Consider the following 20,642-nt stretch of genomic DNA (forward strand, 5'->3'; position numbering starts at 1 on the left):
TAGTGCTATCATTCCCACTCCCACTTGACTGTTATCCATGAAGTAAGAAGTATCTTGCCTCCTGCTCTGTGGAGAAAAACATGGAACCTGTAACTATCTTGGGACTTGGTGGCATCCATGATAATCTCAATCTCACAGTGCATATATGGGAATAAGAAAGCACTGTGAGCACTGAATAAACAGCTCTGGTCTGTACTGGGAACATTCTTACCATGTAATACAACATGGTTGTGATATTGTGATGCTCCAAAACAGAATTCATTGTGCTTTCACAAACATGCACTTAGCTGTATGGTAAAAGCTGCGAGAAAGTTCAAGTATGAGGAGTGATCTTAAGGTATGTTTCAGTTCTGTGCCCTTTTCACCAGACAATTTAAACTTAATTGTGTGAATTGCTGTTACAGGTTTAGCTAAACCTGTTTATAGGAAAATCCTATAAAGAAGCTGAAATTAATTTTGAGATTACTTCCTTGATCTGTGAAGAATAACAAAGCATTTGTTTGTCTGATACACTTTACATTGAAGCTTTATCACTCTGACCAAGTTGAAAAATAAGATAGCCTGTTAGGAGTGTGGAACGTGATGTGCTGAAAGCTCTGGAGTGTATGAATAAATATGAACAGTGAGTCATAGTTTGTAACATGCATCTTTTTCATTCCAGTGTAAGTTATTTTTCACACTGTAGGTCAAGGGCAGTAAATACCTGTCCCACAAGTACGTGCCAGGTGGCTTGGGTTACTGGTCTTTTACTGTGTGACCTCTGTGAGCAGCAAGTTGGGTGTTCCAGACATTTCCCTATATAGAGCCAAACTAAAATTATGTGTGGCTCTGAACTGGGAGGAATTTTCTCATCACATCCTAAACATAAGGAGAAGTAAAGCTTTACTGTTTTTGAAGGAAGCTATAGCAGCCTCTTCACATCTCAAAAATCTTTACTGAGATGTGGCTACTGAGCTGTTCTTAGTGTGTGCACATAATGTTTATTTTCTTTGGACCTACTTTTCTTTTAATTAAGGTGTATTTTAGGGGTTTGGTAGTTCTGCCTTGAAAATGTTATTTTATATGTATGGTAGATGCATGGATGAGTCAGAAAATGATACCATTACACTTGGTTTCATTGTAAATGAGTGCCCAGCTGTCTCACATACACCTAAAATGGATATAGGATCACTGATGTGCTTACAGGCTGCAGCTTGTTCCTAATATATCTCTAACAGTTCCTGTAAGAACATTTGGCTTAATGTAGGGTTTATAAAGCTAGAAGAATATTTTCAAATCTGAGAGTCTGACCAGTAGCTGCAGGGGATGATCTGTGGCTACTTTACCATGGAAATGCAGAAGTGCAAAGCCTTTACTGCAGCTTTGGCTCATTAGAGTGCTTTTGATCATGAAAAGTGCTGTTTGATGAGCCAAGGCAAAAGGATTATATGTAGGGTATCAAAGGTTCTGCAAGGAAAAAGCAGGAGTGGCCAAATCCCCTTGGAATATCACTCTTTAACAGTGTAGCTTTGCTATCCAGTATTTTGTATCAGTCCCAGACACAGAAATGTCACAGCAGCAAGTTGGAATCCTCAGTGGTCAGTTCTGTCAACAGCATTCCATACAGCCAAGTAAAAAGAAAAGTTTATTAACTGCCTGTGAATCTCTTCCTCTTTGTTTTGCACAAAATAGGATTAATTAGTCTTCAACCAAGAAAAGAGCAGAATGTGGGTGTTCTAAGCTTCGGGGGGAAAAAAATTTAAAATAAATATCACAGCCCATTGCTATTTGTGCAACCACCACACAGTTATTGGGAAGAGCACTGTAGTTCAGACTGAGCACACTCTGTTCTGCACTCCCAGCTTTATCCTGTGTTACGGTGCTTTGGAATTACTGTGCAAGCGCCATCACTGGTTTATGCAGAGATGCAGGAATGGAGTGTGAACATGCCTTTTTTTCATACTGTATGGAACCAGTTGGAATAAAATATACTGATATGGATATCCCAGAAAACATACAGCAAGCGTGGCTTGCTTTGTTTAATGTGGAATAAATTAGGAATGACTATTCCGAAGTTAAATGGCTTACACGCCTCTTGGCATAATGTAGGTGCAGTTGTATCTAGGTAAATGCTTTGTTATATACAAAGGCATTTTCCTTAGTTTTAGCTTTAAAACATTTACCAATATATTTTTTGGATCTTCTCCAGCGTGTAAAAGACTTAAAAATCAGTCTTGCAAAACCAGCTCTGAGGGTGGCCTGAGAACAGACTTTATCCCTGAATATTCAGTATCTAAGAGAAAAATATATCTCTACCACTCATTTGCTATTTTCAGATGAGAATATACTCTGAAAATCCTCCATTTTTCCCTCTGCTCCCTCCTCTCTTCACTTTGGTAGTCGTACTTTTAAGGATGCACAGCAATAAGATCATGTTCAACAGTCAGCCAAAATGCCATGGTACCCTACTAAGTCCTGGTGGATCAAGTATAATCCCTGCATTTTTTCCTTTCTTAATCATGTTGGGGGTTTTAGGCATACATTTACTTTTTATTCTTTTTATTCTTATTTGTAGATGGTCTGAGAAGAGCTGTAGTAATCTTTTGTAAATATCTTTTACCCTTTGCACTCTACAAACTATTGACTTTTTTCTATGTGGTTGGTTTTGATGTTGTTTGTTCTCTTTCTCTTCTTCTAGGTCATAACCAACACCGCTGCCAAGTTAGTATCACCTCTGTGTAGTGCCAGATATTTGTGTGATGCTGTATGTGTGAAGATGTGTTTTCTGGGGTAGCATGATCCCCTGTGTTCCTGCTGTGTCTGCTTGCAAGTGCAAGTATTTTTTTGAACGTCTGCTTGGTGTGGCAGACGCCCTGCGCTGCCCCTGCTGTCCAGCAGTGCTCCCGCTTGGCATTTCTTGGTGATGCTCTAATGCTGTGATGGAGCTGCCACCTGAGCCTGCCAGTTCTTCTAAAAGCTTTCAGGTGGTGGTGCTACTACAGGCAGGTTTAAGTTCTCTTGAATCTTTAAGTCATCTTCATGCCCTCAGAGTTTGGAGAGCATTATCTGAGCCCTTTTTTGTGTGTTATTAGTAAAATACTTTTAGCTTCAATGTTAAATTAATTTCTAAAGTCTGCTAAAATTCAAATTTAGGTTGGAGTAAGATACTGATATAGGGGAAAAAATCTATGGAGTTATTTACCTTGATCAATCTATTGCCCTTTTTTTGACCTTTAGTTTTCTAGGGGCAGAGGATTGTCTCTAAACTCTTGTTTTTTGCCTCTGACCTGAGTGTTGTCCCTAAATTGCTGGAGACTGGGTCAAACTGAGTATAAAATAAATAATTCTAATATTTAAATGTCAAATTTAAACTAACAGTACAAAGTTAGGAGTAGTAGAATACATAAAGTTGAAATAATATTTCGTGCATATAATTTACATTGATTTTTCATTCTCTGTTGATTTCAGTGAAGTGTGGGTGTGATGATGTAAGTCCTTTGGAGTGTAAAATCCTAGCCAGTTTACATTAATAATTATTCTGACAGGATTGTCTTAGAAAGCAGAAGTCACTTTATAGGGGTATTTGTAATCTTACTTGCTTTGGGATTTATTTTTCCTGATCCTTTTGTAGTTTAGGAGAAAGATCCCATTCATTTTGCAGAGGTGCTGTCTCTGCAGCCTTACCTCTGCCACTTTGTTCTAGAGCCCAGCCCTCCTTACAATATCTTCTGTTTGCTTCCAGAATTAGAAAAAGAACTCAGCAGTTGGCAATCTGTATTTTTCTGTTACTTTTATTGGAATCCTGTTAACTTCAGTGGAAGTTTTGCCTTGGTGTATGTAATGTGACTAAAACCTCTTGAAAGACATCACTAAAATTGTTTAAAGACCCCAAGTGAAAGCCCAAATGACTCCTGTTGCTACCATGAGGGAAGTTTAGGCTGTTCTGACATTAGTAGCTTTGATTTCTGTAACTGACTGTGGAAACAAATTGCTTAGAACATTATTCTTTAAAGGTGGCATATTTAACCTCTGTCCTTTTCTTCACAGAGTCTTCTCAGATCTTGGGTTTAGAATCTCTTTTGTACTTCCAACTGTGTGAAAGAAAGAGAACACTAAATTCAAGATCTTGAGGACCTGTGTGTTTGTAATGATCATGTGATTGTTTAGGGTATTACACAGAAAAGAGATACTGTTGAAGTCAGGCATGTGCATGCTCAGTACAGCAACCTGCATGTCTCAGCCCATCACCCCTCCAGAGCTGATGTTATTGTAATTATAGAATTGTCAGAGTTGATGAATAGTTAAGGGAGATGTGTTTTAAATGAGAGAATGTCTTGGTAAAAAGATAATTTTCACTTTTTTTGAATGCATAATGGTGCTTCCCAGTTCCCTCCCTTAAGATGTTGGCATGTGCAAGTGAAGGCTGTGTTTGTAATGCAGCATGTGCTCCTGTGTGTCTCTGGTCCTTGTGCATGTGGCTGTCGATGTTCTGACAAGGATTTGCAATGATATGTGACTGTGTCTCTCTCTGTCCATCCTCAGTCAGGGCATCCCACCAAACAAAAGGCTGAAAACAGAGTGGAATCCCCTGGCTGGCTTCAGAGGTGGCACAGCACCTGTGATAGTCTCCAGATAATTAAGTCAGATGGCTGCTAGCCTTACTTGAGTTTACCTTTTTCATCATGCTGGGTTGAGGGTTCAGTTTTAACTCTCACTCTCTGGGCCTACCCATGGTAAACAGACACACTGTCGTTTGGGTAAAGAAAAAACAATATTAGCCAATAAACTTACAGTCTAATGTGTTAAACTGGAAAGGAAAATTGTTCCAATCAAATGGAATTAAATTCTTCAGTATTTCTTCTGCAGGGAAAGAAATATCTATTTCCAGCTTTTGGGTTCAGTTCTGAATGAAAGATTTATGAAATATCTGTTATTTCACAAAGGGTGGAGTTCCCAGTTTTGTCCAGTTTGGTGAGTGTATGGAATCTCTCCTGGTGATATCCTCGTGCTGCTGGCAGGACAGGAACAGCAGACCAGAGATTCACCTAGTCTCCCATAGGTTGAAGAGGAGCCACCATAGTGGCTGACAGTGGTCATGGGAACTCTGGGCAGGGCTCAGTCCTAGCTCTAGGACTAGAACTATGCACAGCACAACCCTACAAGAAAACTAGCTGCTGTTTGGCTGTAGTCTGAGAGCAAACTGACTCATTCTGATGTCATGGAAGCTTCAGTTAGATTGCTTTAGGGGCTCAGTCTGTCAAATATAAAATCTTTCCTTGTAAATGGAGTCAGTGGAAACTAAGGCAGCAACTCTTCCGACTGCACTTGGTCCTTTGGTTGCAATGTTGCATATTTTGATCTGGGACTGATCATTTATGATGCTATAGCAGCACTTCAGGCTGGTGTAGAGACATTTTTGGGAAGATTTAGTCTTTTGTAAGGAAAGCCTTGAAGATTAAAAGGCACAAGTGCTAAATTTCACTGTGATTAGTAACACGGACAGAAAGTACTGAAACCTTCTAAATAATAGAGAACCTGATATCCCTTCATTACACTATACTTTCTAGACCTTTGTGAGACCCTTCTGAAAACACAAATGGATGACAAAAAAAGTGGGAATTCTCTGCACTGTGTATGTACGTCCCATGGGCATGCATATATACATGTACTGTTTGTATACACTTAGATGTATATATGCATATAACATCAGAATTTTAGTATATCTAAGTATCATATAAATACTTAGAGATTTTTTGTGAGATTTTAATACAGTGACAGCTATTTCACATTTTTTTCCTTTTTATACATCGTAAACCAACACAAAAATGACATCCATTAGCAGAGCCATCTTTTTGCTGTGGCTTGGTACCTACATTTGTGCTTCCCTGATGAGAAACTTTGGTGGTGAGATGCCATGAACAGACGTGCACACTCCTCTCTTGGTGGTGCTTCCCTCGCTTAACTTCACGCCTCTCTCCTTTCTTCCCCTCCCTTCCCTCCCTGTGGAACCTCACTCTTGCATAACCCAGCACGGACTTCACGGAGCGTTTCAACCCCAATGTCCTGAAGGACTCTGCCCTGTCTACCCACAAACCCATTGAGGTGAAGGGCCTTGGCGGCAAGGCTACCATAATTCACGCGCAGTATAACACCCCGATCAGCATGTATTCCCAGGATGCTATCATGGATGCAATTGCAGGCCAGGCACAAGCCCAGGGTGGAGAATTTGCTGGGTAAGGTTATTTCCTTCTGTGGAATGCTCTTTCTCTGCATGGTACTTGTAACATCCCTACCTGCATGACACATCTGCTCTTACTGGACTTTTTCTTTTTTCCTGGGGTATATTACACGTGGAAAATGCGTATCAATCCTAGACAGTGTCCAAAATCACTTCCATGTTTTGAATTTAAAAGCATGGATCACTTGAAAATCATAACATGATTTGTTGTTGGGAGAGACCTTAAAGTGCCAAGCCCCTACCATGGTCAGGGGTACGTTAATTTAACCTAGTTTTCTGGTATTCCTCCTAGAACTGGTAAACCCCACAAAAATACATCTAATGCTCTGTGTATGATATTGGATGGCTTTTCATTCCTGACAACCGTGATTTATAATAGTCACTATTGTATGCATAGCTCAGAAAGGACAGAAAAGAGGGGTGGAATTTTTATTGAGACATGAAGAATGCAAAATATTTATTTAGCACTGGCTACTGTTTTATTCTTCAGAATGGAATGTTTTGCTGTATTTTCCCTATCCCCAGTTTACATACAGTACATGTGTTTTACACAGATCATTTGGGCTATGGCAAAATCTCCTGATCTTTAATAACTTTGCTTTTCCAATGCACGTTTCTGGTAATCTTACCTGATTAACTTATCCAGAGTTGTAATAACTTTACTGAAATTACATATGCCATGAATGTAGCCAAGTTTCTCTCTTACCGGGTGCGCTTCTGCCCAAAATAGAAATTGCCTTCCTTTGATATGGCACCAAAATACAGGTATAGCAACACACTTTAACGTAGTTTCTTTTCCATATGTTAGCTGCAGGCTTATTCAAAATGAGGATGGTTTATGTATTTGCTTGTGCTCTCTTTTGCTGGCCATTTTTCTCTTTTTTATAATTATTTATCTTTTCTGCTAACTTTTTGCACCAATATTGTTGTTCATCACAGCTCTCCCTCATGATGGATCACAAGCAATACCTTTAGCTGGCTTTGGCCATGACTCATTGAATCTCCACAGGTGTTGAGTAGACTCATATTTCCAATTACTGAAGTACAAAGAAGTTCATTTGTGTTCTCTATAAGGGTTCATATCCTTCGTAGGCATGCATTTTAGGAAACATTTTACGATACATTGGCACTTCCTAGTAAATGCTGTTGCAGTATATGATGCAAATGGTAATGTTTAAAAAAATACCTTTTTAAATGATCAGATGATTATAAAGTTAATGCTGCATATATGGATCCTTTTGATTTTATAAGTTTCCTTTAGTTTCCTCTGTGATATTCTGAACTTTAATTGGCAGTGGAAACCATGATGTTCTTTAGCTTGCTTAATCGATCAAGTCTGAGTTAAGATTATGATTAATGCAAAAGTATTTGTATGAGAAGTTTTTAATATAAAAGCAGACCAAATTGTGTGCTGATTCATTTTGTCTCAGTTATCAGCCTATAATTTGGTCTTGGTTCTTAATTAGTAGCCTTAGTCCTTTTCATTTGTCCACAAGTGTCTGTAGGGGGTGGTAAGCACACTCAGACTGCACATCTGAAGGGCAGACAGCAGCTGGAAGCCGTTTACTTATTTTATCAGTGATGAAGGACAGACAGGCTTAGGATAGGAGCTCATTTTCTAGTTTGACCATTTGAAATCAGTGATGTTGTAACTTCATGAGATCAGAGTCAGGCTCTTGTCACTTAGAAATAAGCCACGCTTACTGGATCACCATGGAAAACATAAAGGGAAGGACAGAATTATTGATAGTCAGACTCCATGCTGAAACTTTAAGGTAGAAAATTTCGAATGCCCTGACTTTATATATCTTTCTTCTCTTTGTTTTTCTGTTTTAATTGATCTTGCTAAACGAAGAACCAGGAGCTAGGTGGCTGCAGTAAAACCATGTGGACAGTGTTTTGAGTACATTTCTGTCAAACCACCTCTGAATTCCATTATGCAGTTTTAATCAAATTCACAAGTTGTATAAAGACACATGTCTAGCACCTTTATTGGGAATAAGATCTGACAGTTGAAGTAGAAGAATCAATAATGTGACTGTACAAACTAAGATCTTGTGTGTCCTCTGCAATAAGTCAACTTGGCTGGCTATTTACCAGTCTACTTGAACTTTTGTTTGTTGGGTTGTGGGATTTTTACCTCTTAGGGCTTTTTTTTAAATAGCTGGAATCAGTCTAATACCTGATGTCACAATATTTTGTTGTATGTCTACATCAGGGGTAGAACACTGCAGGGTTCCTAAGTTTTTACTTAGTATCTACTGAAATTAAATCTGCATAATGACTCCAGGGAGTGATTCACATAGTAAACCATAGCTTATAATGGACTCCAAAAAATAAAATTCCTCCATTGCTACTTATTCAGAGAAGTTTGACTGTCTTTAAAGGGTTTTTTTGTGGTAAAAATGTGTGACCTAAATGATGATAAGAAAAAGGAAAATAATTTTTATTGACTCCTACTAGAATACCTTAGGCTCTAGATTAGAAGCCTCCAACAGCTCCAACCCATTTGCAAAGAGGGTTTTTTTTCAGTAGCGTCAATTTAAAGTAATATGCTTAAAGATGCATGATATTTCTGCACATCCACACCCAGATGGAAAGAAATTAAATTACAAAGAGGTATAACAGAGGTATTAACATGGTTATGTGCATCTTTAGGCTGTCTGTAAGAATCAACTGTCACATTTAGGTTTATGAAATGCTCATAATCAGCAATGCGCTCTATTTTACACTTCCATGCTGAGAGGCTTATATGTCCTAGTTATTCATCCACAATATAATTATGTTTTTTAAAAAAGAAAAAGGCCTGCTGAATTAAAGACAGAGTTGGAAATACTCCAATGTATTGCTTTAATTTAGTTCAATTTATATGAGCATGTTTCACTCTGCTGGGGAGGTTAATTCACCAAACTCCATTTCCTGCCTTAATCATCTACCATAAGGATATTAATATGTCATATTAATGCCACACATTTCTACTGTGAAATTTGTGGTCCAGCCTCCAGCTCTAGTTTTTTAACAATGCTTGAGTTAATGGCATATCTGTACATAAACCTTTGAACTGCTTTTTTGTATGTAGGTCATAATATAAGAACAAAGCATTTGAGCTAGAGGATTTAAACAGAGGAATTTGAACTGTCCGTGGCTGGCACACCACTGCTGCCACAGTGGTCCATGGTGGAAATCAGCAGCACTGTCTATCCAGTGGTTTATTATCCACTCTAGAACAATGTACTCAGCTGGGAAATTTGCTGTCCAATACAGCAGGTTTTTAAGCTTCCTCAAGATTAAGAAGTCAGTGTGGTGATATAAAGCTAACTGTTGGCCCACATCAGGCAGTCACTTCTGGTATTCATACGAGGCAGGTTCTGGGTGTGAAACACCCTGAAGTGCCTTGGGGACTTGAAAACAGGGTCACCTTTTGGGGAACATTGCTGTGACAGAACTTGCAGCATAGCCAAGTGTCAGAAGCAGCAGCAGAACAGTCCCAAGGGTGTTGCTGTGAGTTACTGTTGGTATTACAGAGAATCTCTTTGCAAAGACTATTCTGCAGAAGGCAGGAGAAGGCAGAACTCACTGCTGTGCTTTCCTGCCTACCTCAGCAAGCCCTTTAGCTGTGTGTGATGGGCCACAAGAGGAGAACTATTGTTCTCTCTCCCCTCTTCCACCTAAAGAAGGCTATGGCACCACTTTGTCCATTGCTGCACACAGCAGCAGCACTAATGGAAGTCACTGATGGCAGAGCCTTCCCAAAATAAACAAGTCTATATTTTGCCTTCTGTACCTGCTAGTGTTTGGATATTGTAAGGATTGTGGTCTAGGAAACACAAGCTAAAAAAGGAGCTTGAAAATGTTGCTTCCTCCTACAGGCCATCTTTCACACTGAGGAACTTTTTTACATAACTTGTATGTTTTGTAGCAGAGCATAAACTGAAGAGTCAAGTTTTTCTCTAAATTCTAAACCTAAGCTGCGTTCCACCCCACTGTTGTGTGGAAACACACAAAAAAAAAACTTAACTGGGATTTGTACTTCGATGGCTCCTCAGGAAAGTGAGAAGTTTGCATATATGGGGGTTATAAATACATGGTATTATGTGTAAATCCATCAAACCTGTGTATATTACCCAGTGCTGAAGAAGAGGAGTGTGTCAGCTGGGAAGTACTGATATTTAAAGCACTACCTGGTAACATTTGCATCCCACTCTATGTAGGATGTCAGACATCCTGGCTTTTCATCAGTCCTCTCAGGCTTTCAAATCACAGACCCAAATTCTCTGTAGATTTTCTCTGCAAAGTGGTATCTTAGCACTAACTTTGAGCCTGAACCAAGGAAGCAACTGTTGGACCAAATGGCCCTTAACTTTAAACAGAGCTGTTTCTCAGTTTTCATGAAGTTGAGCTTGCTGCTTGCAAAGCTCTTTATGGAATAGCATAAAGCTGTTACAATAAATCACTTGCTTCAAAAATAGACCTTGTATTTAGAGCAGTCATGGAGCCAAGTTGCTCCAAGCACACATCATTCCCTCAGTGTATATTTCTGCAGCTCTGTTAATAGTTAATTTTAATTCTGCTATGCAGAAGTTATTTTCACCGGGGAAAAATACTACCAAAACCTATTAAGTTACTAAGCCTGTTTCTAGCCTGCATCATAAATCAAAGCAAGGTTACCTCACTTGTGCTACAGACCTGTGTAGCTTTGATTTTAGGTGTGCACAACTGGATATATCACTTTGCAAGATGATTAAGCATGTTGTAAGATCCTGAGATACGTTCTGTCATTAGGGATTTCAGATACTACTTATATATGCAAGTCTTGAGTGCAAGTCTAGACTTCCTGTGCTTCACATTTTAGTAGACAATGAATTCAGACTATGGCAGATGGAAATTTAATTCAGTTTGAAAAAGAATCATCTCTAGAAAAAGCTATAAAAGTCTACCTCATTATTTTTATACTGAAATATGGGTTTATTTCTGATTGCAACCTTGAGGTACACTGGCCCAGCACTGTAATTTAAAGAAAATATAAAACAGTACCAACGTGAAGTTGTTTTTATAAGAAATAATATGTAACAAAAATGGTTAGAGAAATAAATGGTTTTGCCTGGCCTACTCTCCACATATTATTCTAACCACTGCACACTTGTGTACCTGCATTGGCTGAGGAATTATGAACAGGTATTTCCAAACAGATTTGAATGATAACAGGCCCTTTCAGAGATAGAATGAGCCATAACATGAAATTGATCTATGTATTTTTTTAAGAAGTGATCGTTTCAAAGCCATGTAGGGGATGGCTGGGTAAGAAACTGTGACCAGAGAGCTGCTTCCAACATTTCCCTTTCTGAATTGCAGTGCCCTCCCTATAAAGGATCCTCACGTAGACAGTGCCTCTCCAGTGTATCAGGCTGTGCTTAAAACCCAGAACAAGCCTGAGGATGACAGTGAGGACTGGAGCCGTCGCTCTGCCAACCTGCAGTCCAAGTCCTTCCGTATCCTTGCCCAGATGACTGGAACCGAGTACAGTAAGTTGAATAACAAAACATCCCCTCATCCTGATTTTAGATTCATGTCTTTCCTCACTGCCCTGGTATTGGCCACTGATACTCAGGGAACACTCTTGTCCAGGCTCATGTAGTTGTCAGTGAGGGTGAAGATCCTGCATGTAACTTGAGGGGACTCTGAAATCATAGTGAACAATCTCATCTTATGCTTTATGAATAAAATTCTTTTGCCAGGGGCCTCAGCATAAAAGTATAACAGATTGTACAGTAAACGAGCATTTGGGACCCCACAGTTATTCCTACTTAGAAATCAAGCCTCTGCAGTGCAATCTTTGGGTTTCCTGCAGCCTAGACATACAAAGCTGTCCATTCTTTAGGCAAAAATGATAAACATGTCAACTGTTTTCTGTAACAGTCTTTTATAGAATTGACTTCTGGAGGTCAAAAAAAAAATGAATCACCATTTGTATGGAATCTATGCCTCTATCAGCCCTGTTATCTAAACCTAGAGCTGATATGAGTATCACAGAGCTTTAACCTTGTTGCCTATGGAAATGGTTTTGTGGCTACCTGGTACTAAGCTCACAGGTGGTTTCTGTTGTAAAGGGAAGGAAAGTCAGGGCCTTTTCCCACATCAGGAGGAAATATTTAGCCTTCCCTTCCCCCATTAATGTGCTGCTGCCGTCTCTCAGACTTTGTACAAAACAGCAGGACCTCTCTGTAGAATCATTGCCTACAGCTGTGAAACATTGCTAATAATGAATGGGAAAGTAGTTGTAATAGCTACCTTCCTCCTAACATCCTCCTTCCTGTCCCTAGGGAACTGCTATCTTCATGATGTTCTTACAGATTCCACTGCTGCAAAGTCAGTGTGTATGCACCTTTAGATAGGCTTTTGATAAGTTTTTAAAGAATTTTAAATACCATAAAGCAAATAAAGCAAATTCCTTTCTTTCTGTTTTTTAACTGAAACATTTTTTCCTGCAGTGCAAGATCCAGACGAAGAAGCCCTGAGGAGGTCAAGGTAGGCAAGTCCCTGTGAAAAATACAGCTTTCTCCTTCCTGATAACCCAATAATGTTTTAAAATTGCATTAATATGAAGTACTTTTATTATGTTTTTGTCCTAAAATATCCTAACGCATTTACTAAAAAATCACTAAAATTAAAATTGAGAGGCATTTGAATTGAGAGGCATTTGAATGAGAAGGATAACAAATCAGCATGGTTTTAGGAAAAACAGTGTAAATTTGCTGAAGTATATGTTCAAATCTGAAAGCTCTCTGCTCATGCAACTTTCCTGTACTTTCCTGGGTGTGGGAATGTGATGAGTTCCAAGGCCTGTGTAACTACTTGAATGTGTAAGTGGATAAAAAATATGTAATGTTGTGATAGCACTGAAATCTGTGAGCAATTTATTTGGATGACCCTCTGATTGACCTTTGATTCTCCTTAAATGATACAGTAAAGGAGTTGTTTCCATTCATACCCATACTCATTGGTTTATGTTTTGTTTGAATAAATGACCTAAATTTGTAGAATATGGAAGCACAGGACTGCTTTTGCTAGTGGATAAACGTATTTTTTCGTATGATGTATCAAAAACACTGAAAAAGAGGATATGTTTAGAGATATAATATGGAATTAAAGATTTATTACCATCCTGTATAGCCAGGAAATAGATGTATTAAATATTATTATGTTGAGCTTAGAAAGTACAGCTGAATCAGAAGCATTCTGCATGCAATCCTTAGTTTCTGTTGGCATACTTCAAATCCCTGTTTCATTTTAGGTGCTCTAAACCACCGGCTGGGTTTGTGATGTGTTTGGTACTCAATCCACCTCTGCTTATTCTGTTTTATATTTTACTGCCCTGTGGGTTCTTTAAAGGTTCTGAGCTTTTGATCACAGCGCAGGTTACAAATGTTGAATCAGTGAAAAAGAATCTGCTATCTTCCCTGTGAGAATACAAGAGTGCTTTCAGTTGGTGTTTTCTGTTAACCCTCCACTGCAGTTCACCCAAGTTCATGGCTGGGTGCCTGAACATCAGGCTTGACATTATAGCCCTCGGGGATTTATTTCTTCCCTCAAATATGCAAGCCTAATTCTCATTACATGTATTGTGCATTATCTGTTTTGATGTAATAGCACACATCCAAATCCTTATTACGATGGGATTTAAAGCACTGTGCTGAACTTAACATTGCCCCATTCATATCTGAGAGTAATATGTGGTTTTAAAGAAATAATCTCTCTAGGTCTAATCTGTGGCTTTGGAAAATACAAAAGAGTGGAAACTTTACATGGTATGAGATATGTTGACAATAATTACCTGATAGCACATCAACACATGTAAATTGCACATTCTATCCAGTGTAATTTCAAGTACATGAGTACATCCACTATGCTTTGCACATTCTCTACAGTCTTTAGCTATCACCGTGTTATTCTTTCTGGCCCAAGGATGCTTCTGGTTATGTTTAGGCACAGCTGAACAGGTTTAAGGTGTGCATTGCTAGTAGAGGCATAAGGGAGCATGTGTAGGTAGTTACACAGGGACAGTGCAACTGGTGTAAGCTCTGGTGCAAGGAATGAACTGGGGTCTCCTTCCTACCCCACTGACAGCGCTGGCACCATCTGGGTGCTTGACACCCCCCTCAAACATCGGACAAACTCCTCTGGGGATTTGGCAGCAGGGCCCTGGCTGTGAAGGCATCCCTCACTGTGGCCTCAGGCAGGCTGAGAGCAATCTCTCTCTGGTGCCTTCTCTTGTCTCTTTGTGTCAGTTCCTCAGTATAGCCAGCAGGAATTGCATGGAATGGTGATCAGGTTTCTTCCAAACACTTAGGAGTGGAGGGAAGAAAGATGTAGCTTATTTTTGGCAGAACTGTTTTACATTAAAGTAGTCACTTTTAGATTGCTGCTTCCAACTTCATGACATATGTTCAAAAAACCCATAAACTTGGGAATCTGGGTGGCAGAACATTCCTGTCAGTTAATATTAATGAGTGTGTTGTATGACTGTCCTTTGCTCGTGCTACTGCTATTTTGAAGGCACACATAAAAGTATAACTTGCTGTGAAAACTTTTCATTGCTGGTGTGGTGATTGTTGTGGACTATTTTCTGGAGAGATGGGATCCATTTCAAGCCAAACAGATATTTCTGAATACCTTTTCCTTGAATGGAGGGGTAATAACTTCAAAGCAGTAAGGGAGTTCGTCAATTATATGTCAGACCCACTGGAGCTAGTATATTCTGGTATAGCTGAAAAAAAATGCCATCAGAAAGTTTCAGCTAGAAATACTTTATATCTCTTAATTACCTAAAAGCATAAGAAATAGTTTGAGAAGTCATACATCAAGACTTCTTTAGGACTGTTACTTGCATGGCACTGTGTTACTAAGCTCAAAAGATTTAGAAATATCAGTGAATTTGTTGGCATTTACTCTGTTTATTGTTTTGTGCTTTCCTCAGCCTGAGGAGTAAAACCAGCCCAGTTTGCTCCTTTCTGTTTGGCTGGTTTCACTCTCAAGTTCCACTGCATTAACACAATTAATTGTCTTGTGTTTTGAGTGTAAATAATGAGGAAAAAATGACCTTGTTTGCAATGACTACAAAAAGTTTTGCAAATAACAAGAACATTTTCATTCTGTTTGATATACTTCTCCTTGACTGTGCTCTCATCTCACATCTTCCTTCTTCCCCTTTTTATGTACAAAGGCTGAATTTAAGCTATAGGGCATCTAGAAAAGATTAAATTCTGAGAGGTGCTGAGCATGGCTTGAGCACCCCAGTCTGCAGTCAGGGGTGGCAGGAGGTGGCCAATACTTCACAGGACTCTGCTTTGAAAATCCCCTGTTGTTCTGCTTTGTCACACAAATGACCAGAAATATCTATGCAAAATGTCTACGCTAATACTCACTAATTCTGAGGAAGCTATACAAAAGTACTGCTGAAACCTGGGGTTGGTGGTCCTTGCAGGAAGGACAGCAGGTTATATATGGGCTGACCTAAGTGTTAGAGAATGGAAAATAATTTGCATTTATTTTGCACTTGTATGAGTTAACTTTCACTGACTCCTCAGTTGTGTGAGAGGGAGGGAGAAGCCAAGAGAAACTGCTGGGAGGAAAACAATGGGATTATACTGCATTTCTAGCAAAAGCAGCCCTGTAATACCAAGCACAAGTCAAAGAATAAGAAGTTATATCAAGTTACTTCTCAGAAATAAACCACTGCACAACCTTTCACACATGGTCCAAAAAGCATCACCCAGCCTTCACTATGCGATTTGAAAGCTGAGGAAAAAATCCAAATAAATTGCCACTGCCCTAGTTGTAAGGCAGGGGTGTGGTAGCCGTGGTCCCTAACCCCTTTCTTTCTCCCTCCTTTCTTTCTTCTATGTATGTGTGTCTCTCTCTGTCTCTGTCTCTCTCTTTCCTCATGCCACAGGGAGAGGTTTGAAACGGAACGTAACAGCCCACGCTTTGCCAAATTGCGCAACTGGCATCACGGCCTGTCCGCGCAGCTCCTTAATGTTAAAAGCTAAATGCCCCCGGCCGAGGGCAAACACAGAGTCCCAGTAACACATTAACTGCTGGCCTGACTTAGAGCCTGAGCCTGCCACTCGTGCAAAGATGTGCTGCTAGGCACTTGGTTTCTGCTGTTAGCCATTCACTCTCACCAAAGGTGAAATCATGACACAACCCAGGACATGTTCTTCATGATAAAGCAGCTTAGCATTTTTTCCTTTATTATCTCAAACTTCAGTATACAGCAAAACGTCACAATTGTAGTCTCTTGACTTTAATTCTAGAAGAAAATGAGAGGGAAGTTATTGACAGTATTTCTTTAGAAGGAAAAAGAATGAGATTTTCACGGAGTTTTACTGATGTAAAGATAATGAAGTAAGAGAAAGAAAGTTGAAAAGGAAAACTGATTGGCCTAGACTTTGCTAAATGTATAACACACTTAGTTTGCATAGCTGAATGATGCTGTTTGAAATAAGATATTAGCAATGTGAAGTTATATTTCAATATATTATACTGGCAAAAGTCATTTACTGAAACCATTGCTGTAAGTTTTGTGTTGGAGACTTTAATTTGTCATTATATGGAAGAGAGATAGCTGAGGTTGCTCAGGATCTGCAAGGAAATGACATTTTGCTAGAGGTGATTTAGGAGTGAGAAATATCATACTGCTGGTGCACTGAAGCTTTTAAAAGCATCTTGTAAGTTTGAAGGAATATGTTGCCCATTCTGTATTGCTCTTGCTTTGACTCACATTTTTTTCTGTATATAGCAGCATGCTTTATCTGAAATAAAAGGTTTTAAAACTTAAATAATTCTGTGCCTATTTTACACAGTACTTTATTCTGTTTTAAAACATAGCTGCCTCAAGTGATTAGTGAAAGAAGTAGAACATCTCTTTCCCAAATATAAAATTTTGTCAAAAAGCTTTCCATTATTAGCTGTAATTATTATTGTCCTGTAAGTTGTCTGAATTGGAATAAACCTGACAAAGCCAGTTGTGTTAGGGAGTTAGGTACCTTTACCTGGTGGCAGTAATTCCAATCAAAGGGATTAGTGCATGAGATCAGATTGAAACTGTTACACTTTTTGCTGCTTCCAAATTTGTCTCAGCAGTTTGTACAAGAACCAAGTTCATTCAAACTCCCTTTTTTTTGTGTTATAGGAATAAGGAAACGCTACTGTTCATGGAGAATTTTGTATAAATCAGCCAAATACTGAAGTGTTCAAAGGATTATCATACATATACTAAAAAAACTTATTCTTCAGTATTACTTAAGAGTACATAAGCACTAATTCCTTTTAAAATGCATTTCACTTTTCTTAGCTAAATACCAGAGCACTGCAGGACATGCTACTTAATTCACAACATGCATTTATATTTTCCTTATGGGAACACAAACAGATTCTGATCACACTATCTTATTAGTAGCTATGATAAATCAGCATCACTGCATGAAATAAGAGCAGCATTTTAACTTTTCCTGATTGTTGCCAAGAGCAACCTTTGGTGAACCAAAGTGGTGGTGAATTTTACTTATGTATGGGAAATTTTGATAAAATTTAAAATATCAATAGGCAATTAAGATTTTTTTTCATAAACATAAAATATACCTAAGCAAAATAATCTTCCATTTCTAATTTTCAACCAAATTAGATATTTTTATGAATAAGTAGCAATACAGTCTCTTCATGGTAATAACAACTGTGCATCCTTAACGTTTTATGAATATAATACAGATACTAGTCATTTCCAAGAGTTCTAGTGCATGTTTTAGAATGAAAATGTCTAGATTATATCTCAATGTTTACACTTAATGTTATTTTGAAAGGTATTTTAATGATATAAATTCAGTGCATATAAACCATGTAATCATGGAATTGGAATCTAATATTCTCGAAGCTTGTAGAATGCCAATTCTTTATGCAGTTACATGGGGGAAAAAAGCAATAGGAAAAAATCTTGAATATCTGGCAACTTCTAGAACTGCTGCAATGTTAAAGACCTTTTGTGAAGGTGCCTTCATTAATCCTTACAGCAAGATTTTTACTACAGCATATTTCAACTGCTTAGTCCAATCCCTTTTTAAAAATCTCATAAGTGATGGACTTTTTGTGTTAAAACTGTCAATCAAGTATTTCTGTGTCATTTCTTTTTTATATATAGACTAGTAATTCCTCGACTCTTACTCCTCAAAAATCTTTTATGTTGTCATGGTGATCTTCAAGTCCAGAAAATTAATGTTATGGATCTTTTTTTGTATAACTCTGAAGAGGCCCTGTTTTTGCTTCCTGAGGAGGAGGCAGACTTTCTCTGTAAGGCAGAGAAATTGACCTGGATTTTTCACTCTTCTGCATATCATTGCTAGTGACAGGAACAAACCTGGGCCCGATAAAAAAGCATTAAAGCTTTGAAAAAACCCAGTAGCTTTGTTCTAGTGAAAGGGCAAGCCTAGCCTATTACATTTTAGTATGTTCAGGCTTATCTCACTCTGTGTAGCTTGAGTGACCAACCTCATCTTGCAGTGTTTCCTGAGCACTTGCAGAAGTCTGTTGTCCCACACAGGAAAATCAGTCACAATTAATGGCAGTGAGGCTTAAAATAGGTTCCTGATTGAAGTCTCAATGAATCATGTAATTCTTTTAAACCAGCACTGATGATAGGCAGGTGTATCTGTCCCATGCTGAATATATTTTGACCTGTGACGGCTCTGCTGAGCAGAGGACAATGGTTGGTGACAATACTGTCTTCTAAATAACCTCCATGCCGAAAATAAAGTAAAACACAGAATGTGGGTAGTCCTATGCACCCCCTGCCCTTCCCAATATTGCCAGTAAAGCATAGTGTTATAAGCATTTAATGAAGACTCAGCAAAGCTGATGCCAGTAGGAAATCAAATCCAAAAGGCCTTCCAGGTAAATCTGCTTGTCTTGGTTATGGCACAGGGACATGCTCCTTTTCTGCTATGGTCCAAGGCTGTTTGATCTAAACTAACGTGTCTCCTGAATCCTGCTGCCCTGCCTCCTGCTCCAGCAGCCCCCTGACCTCCTGCAGTGCTCAGTTTGCAGCGGAGACACTGACTGCATGCAGTGTGTGCTGATGGGACGTGGCTGCAGTGTGGCTTTAGGAGAGTGGGTGTGACAGCTTGACCTCTGATCCTTTCTTGCATGACAAAAGGAGGAAGGTTCTGTGGCTCCTTCCCTTGCCTCCCTCTCCTCATGCCTGCCTGCACAGGAAGGACAATATGGTTTTGCTAGGTAATACAGAGGTCACTTCATTGCAGTTTCTCTCTCGTTATGCACAACTGGGTGGAGTATATCTTCCAGAGCAAGGAACAAGTATTTCTGGGAGTACCTTATCACTTTTGAAAGGTCCAACTCTTGCACATCACAGAGCTTTCTGAAACCTTCCTCAGGGCAGAAGAAGTGACACCAGTTTTTCACTTGCGCACTCCAGTTCCCACAGGAGCTGAGTTGATGTTGTAGCTGCTTTAGCTGTGTCTACCATGAGCTTCAGTGACTGGGATTACCATTATATGTATCAGAAACTTAAATGGATCCTTACACAAATTTGAGTTTGCGAAGTTAAAAAGACAGAATTTTGGTATGGTGCATGGTATTACCAGATAATTACTTTCTTTAGCCAGTTTGCCTTTAGTTGACAGCTTTCTGCAGGATACATGAAAATTAATTGACTAAAACTTGCTCTCAAGCACGATAACATCCTTGTTCTATGGCTACTAATCAAAGCCATCTGACACCATTAAGACAAACTAAGTCATCTTGACTTCCTTCCTTGGTTGGTCAAAATTTCCAATTATTAACATTGCTGATCTGCCCAATTGCCAAAAATCTCCTATCTGCTGCTCAAATGAAAGACATGGCCCATCTTCCCACAACAGCTTGTGAAATTAAGCAGACTTCTCTAGGTAGATTTCCCACTTAAGGAACACAATAAAAAAATAATAAGCACATCAATTTAATATCTTCTAATCCCCACTTACCTTTTAACACTTGAAGAGTGACAAAAGTATAGGAACAGTGAAGTAACTCAATTGTCTCCATGGAATTTTGAGTCAAGTCAGGAGAGAAAATTGATGAAATGTAAAGTCTTTCTTCCTCTAGGTACTCCTGGAGGTTCTACAGGAAAAAAAATTATTAGAGCATCATAAATCCCTTGTTTCCAAGTCAGTTTTCTGTAGAATAAATTGGTCAAAGACAGTGTAAGGTACAGGGTATCCACTTCAATGTACCCACTTAAAATTGAAAGAGTGAAGCCTCCAAATGCAATTAGAAAATACCATTAAACTTCTCTCAAAACAGTTTATAAAGAAAGTAATGCATAAGCTAACAGAGCCTGTTGAAGCTGAAATTAAACCTTGGCTGTGGGTGTATTAAC

At 38.9% G+C, this 20,642-nt stretch overlaps 1 protein-coding gene across 4 annotated transcripts in view; it reads left to right on the forward strand.

Annotated features, from left to right (window-relative positions):
* Nucleotides 1-20,642, forward strand: part of LDB3 (LIM domain binding 3) — a 107,054-nt gene that overhangs the window by 52,590 nt on the left and 33,822 nt on the right. For 2 of the 4 annotated variants that reach the window (XM_030951397.1, XM_030951395.1), the window contains exons 5-8: nucleotides 2,678-2,700; nucleotides 6,009-6,212; nucleotides 11,570-11,739; nucleotides 12,706-12,742. In XM_030951397.1, the coding sequence (XP_030807257.1) occupies nucleotides 2,678-2,700; nucleotides 6,009-6,212; nucleotides 11,570-11,739; nucleotides 12,706-12,742 (434 nt within the window). Of the gene's footprint in view, nucleotides 1-2,677; nucleotides 2,701-6,008; nucleotides 6,213-11,569; nucleotides 11,740-12,705; nucleotides 12,743-16,166; nucleotides 17,106-20,642 lie in introns of those variants that run through there. The other 2 variants (XM_030951396.1, XM_030951394.1) reach the window with 2 other exon arrangements.

The sequence above is a fragment of the Camarhynchus parvulus genome, chromosome 6 (genome assembly GCF_901933205.1).
Source record: "Camarhynchus parvulus chromosome 6, STF_HiC, whole genome shotgun sequence".
NCBI classification, from domain to species: Eukaryota; Metazoa; Chordata; class Aves; order Passeriformes; family Thraupidae; genus Camarhynchus; species Camarhynchus parvulus.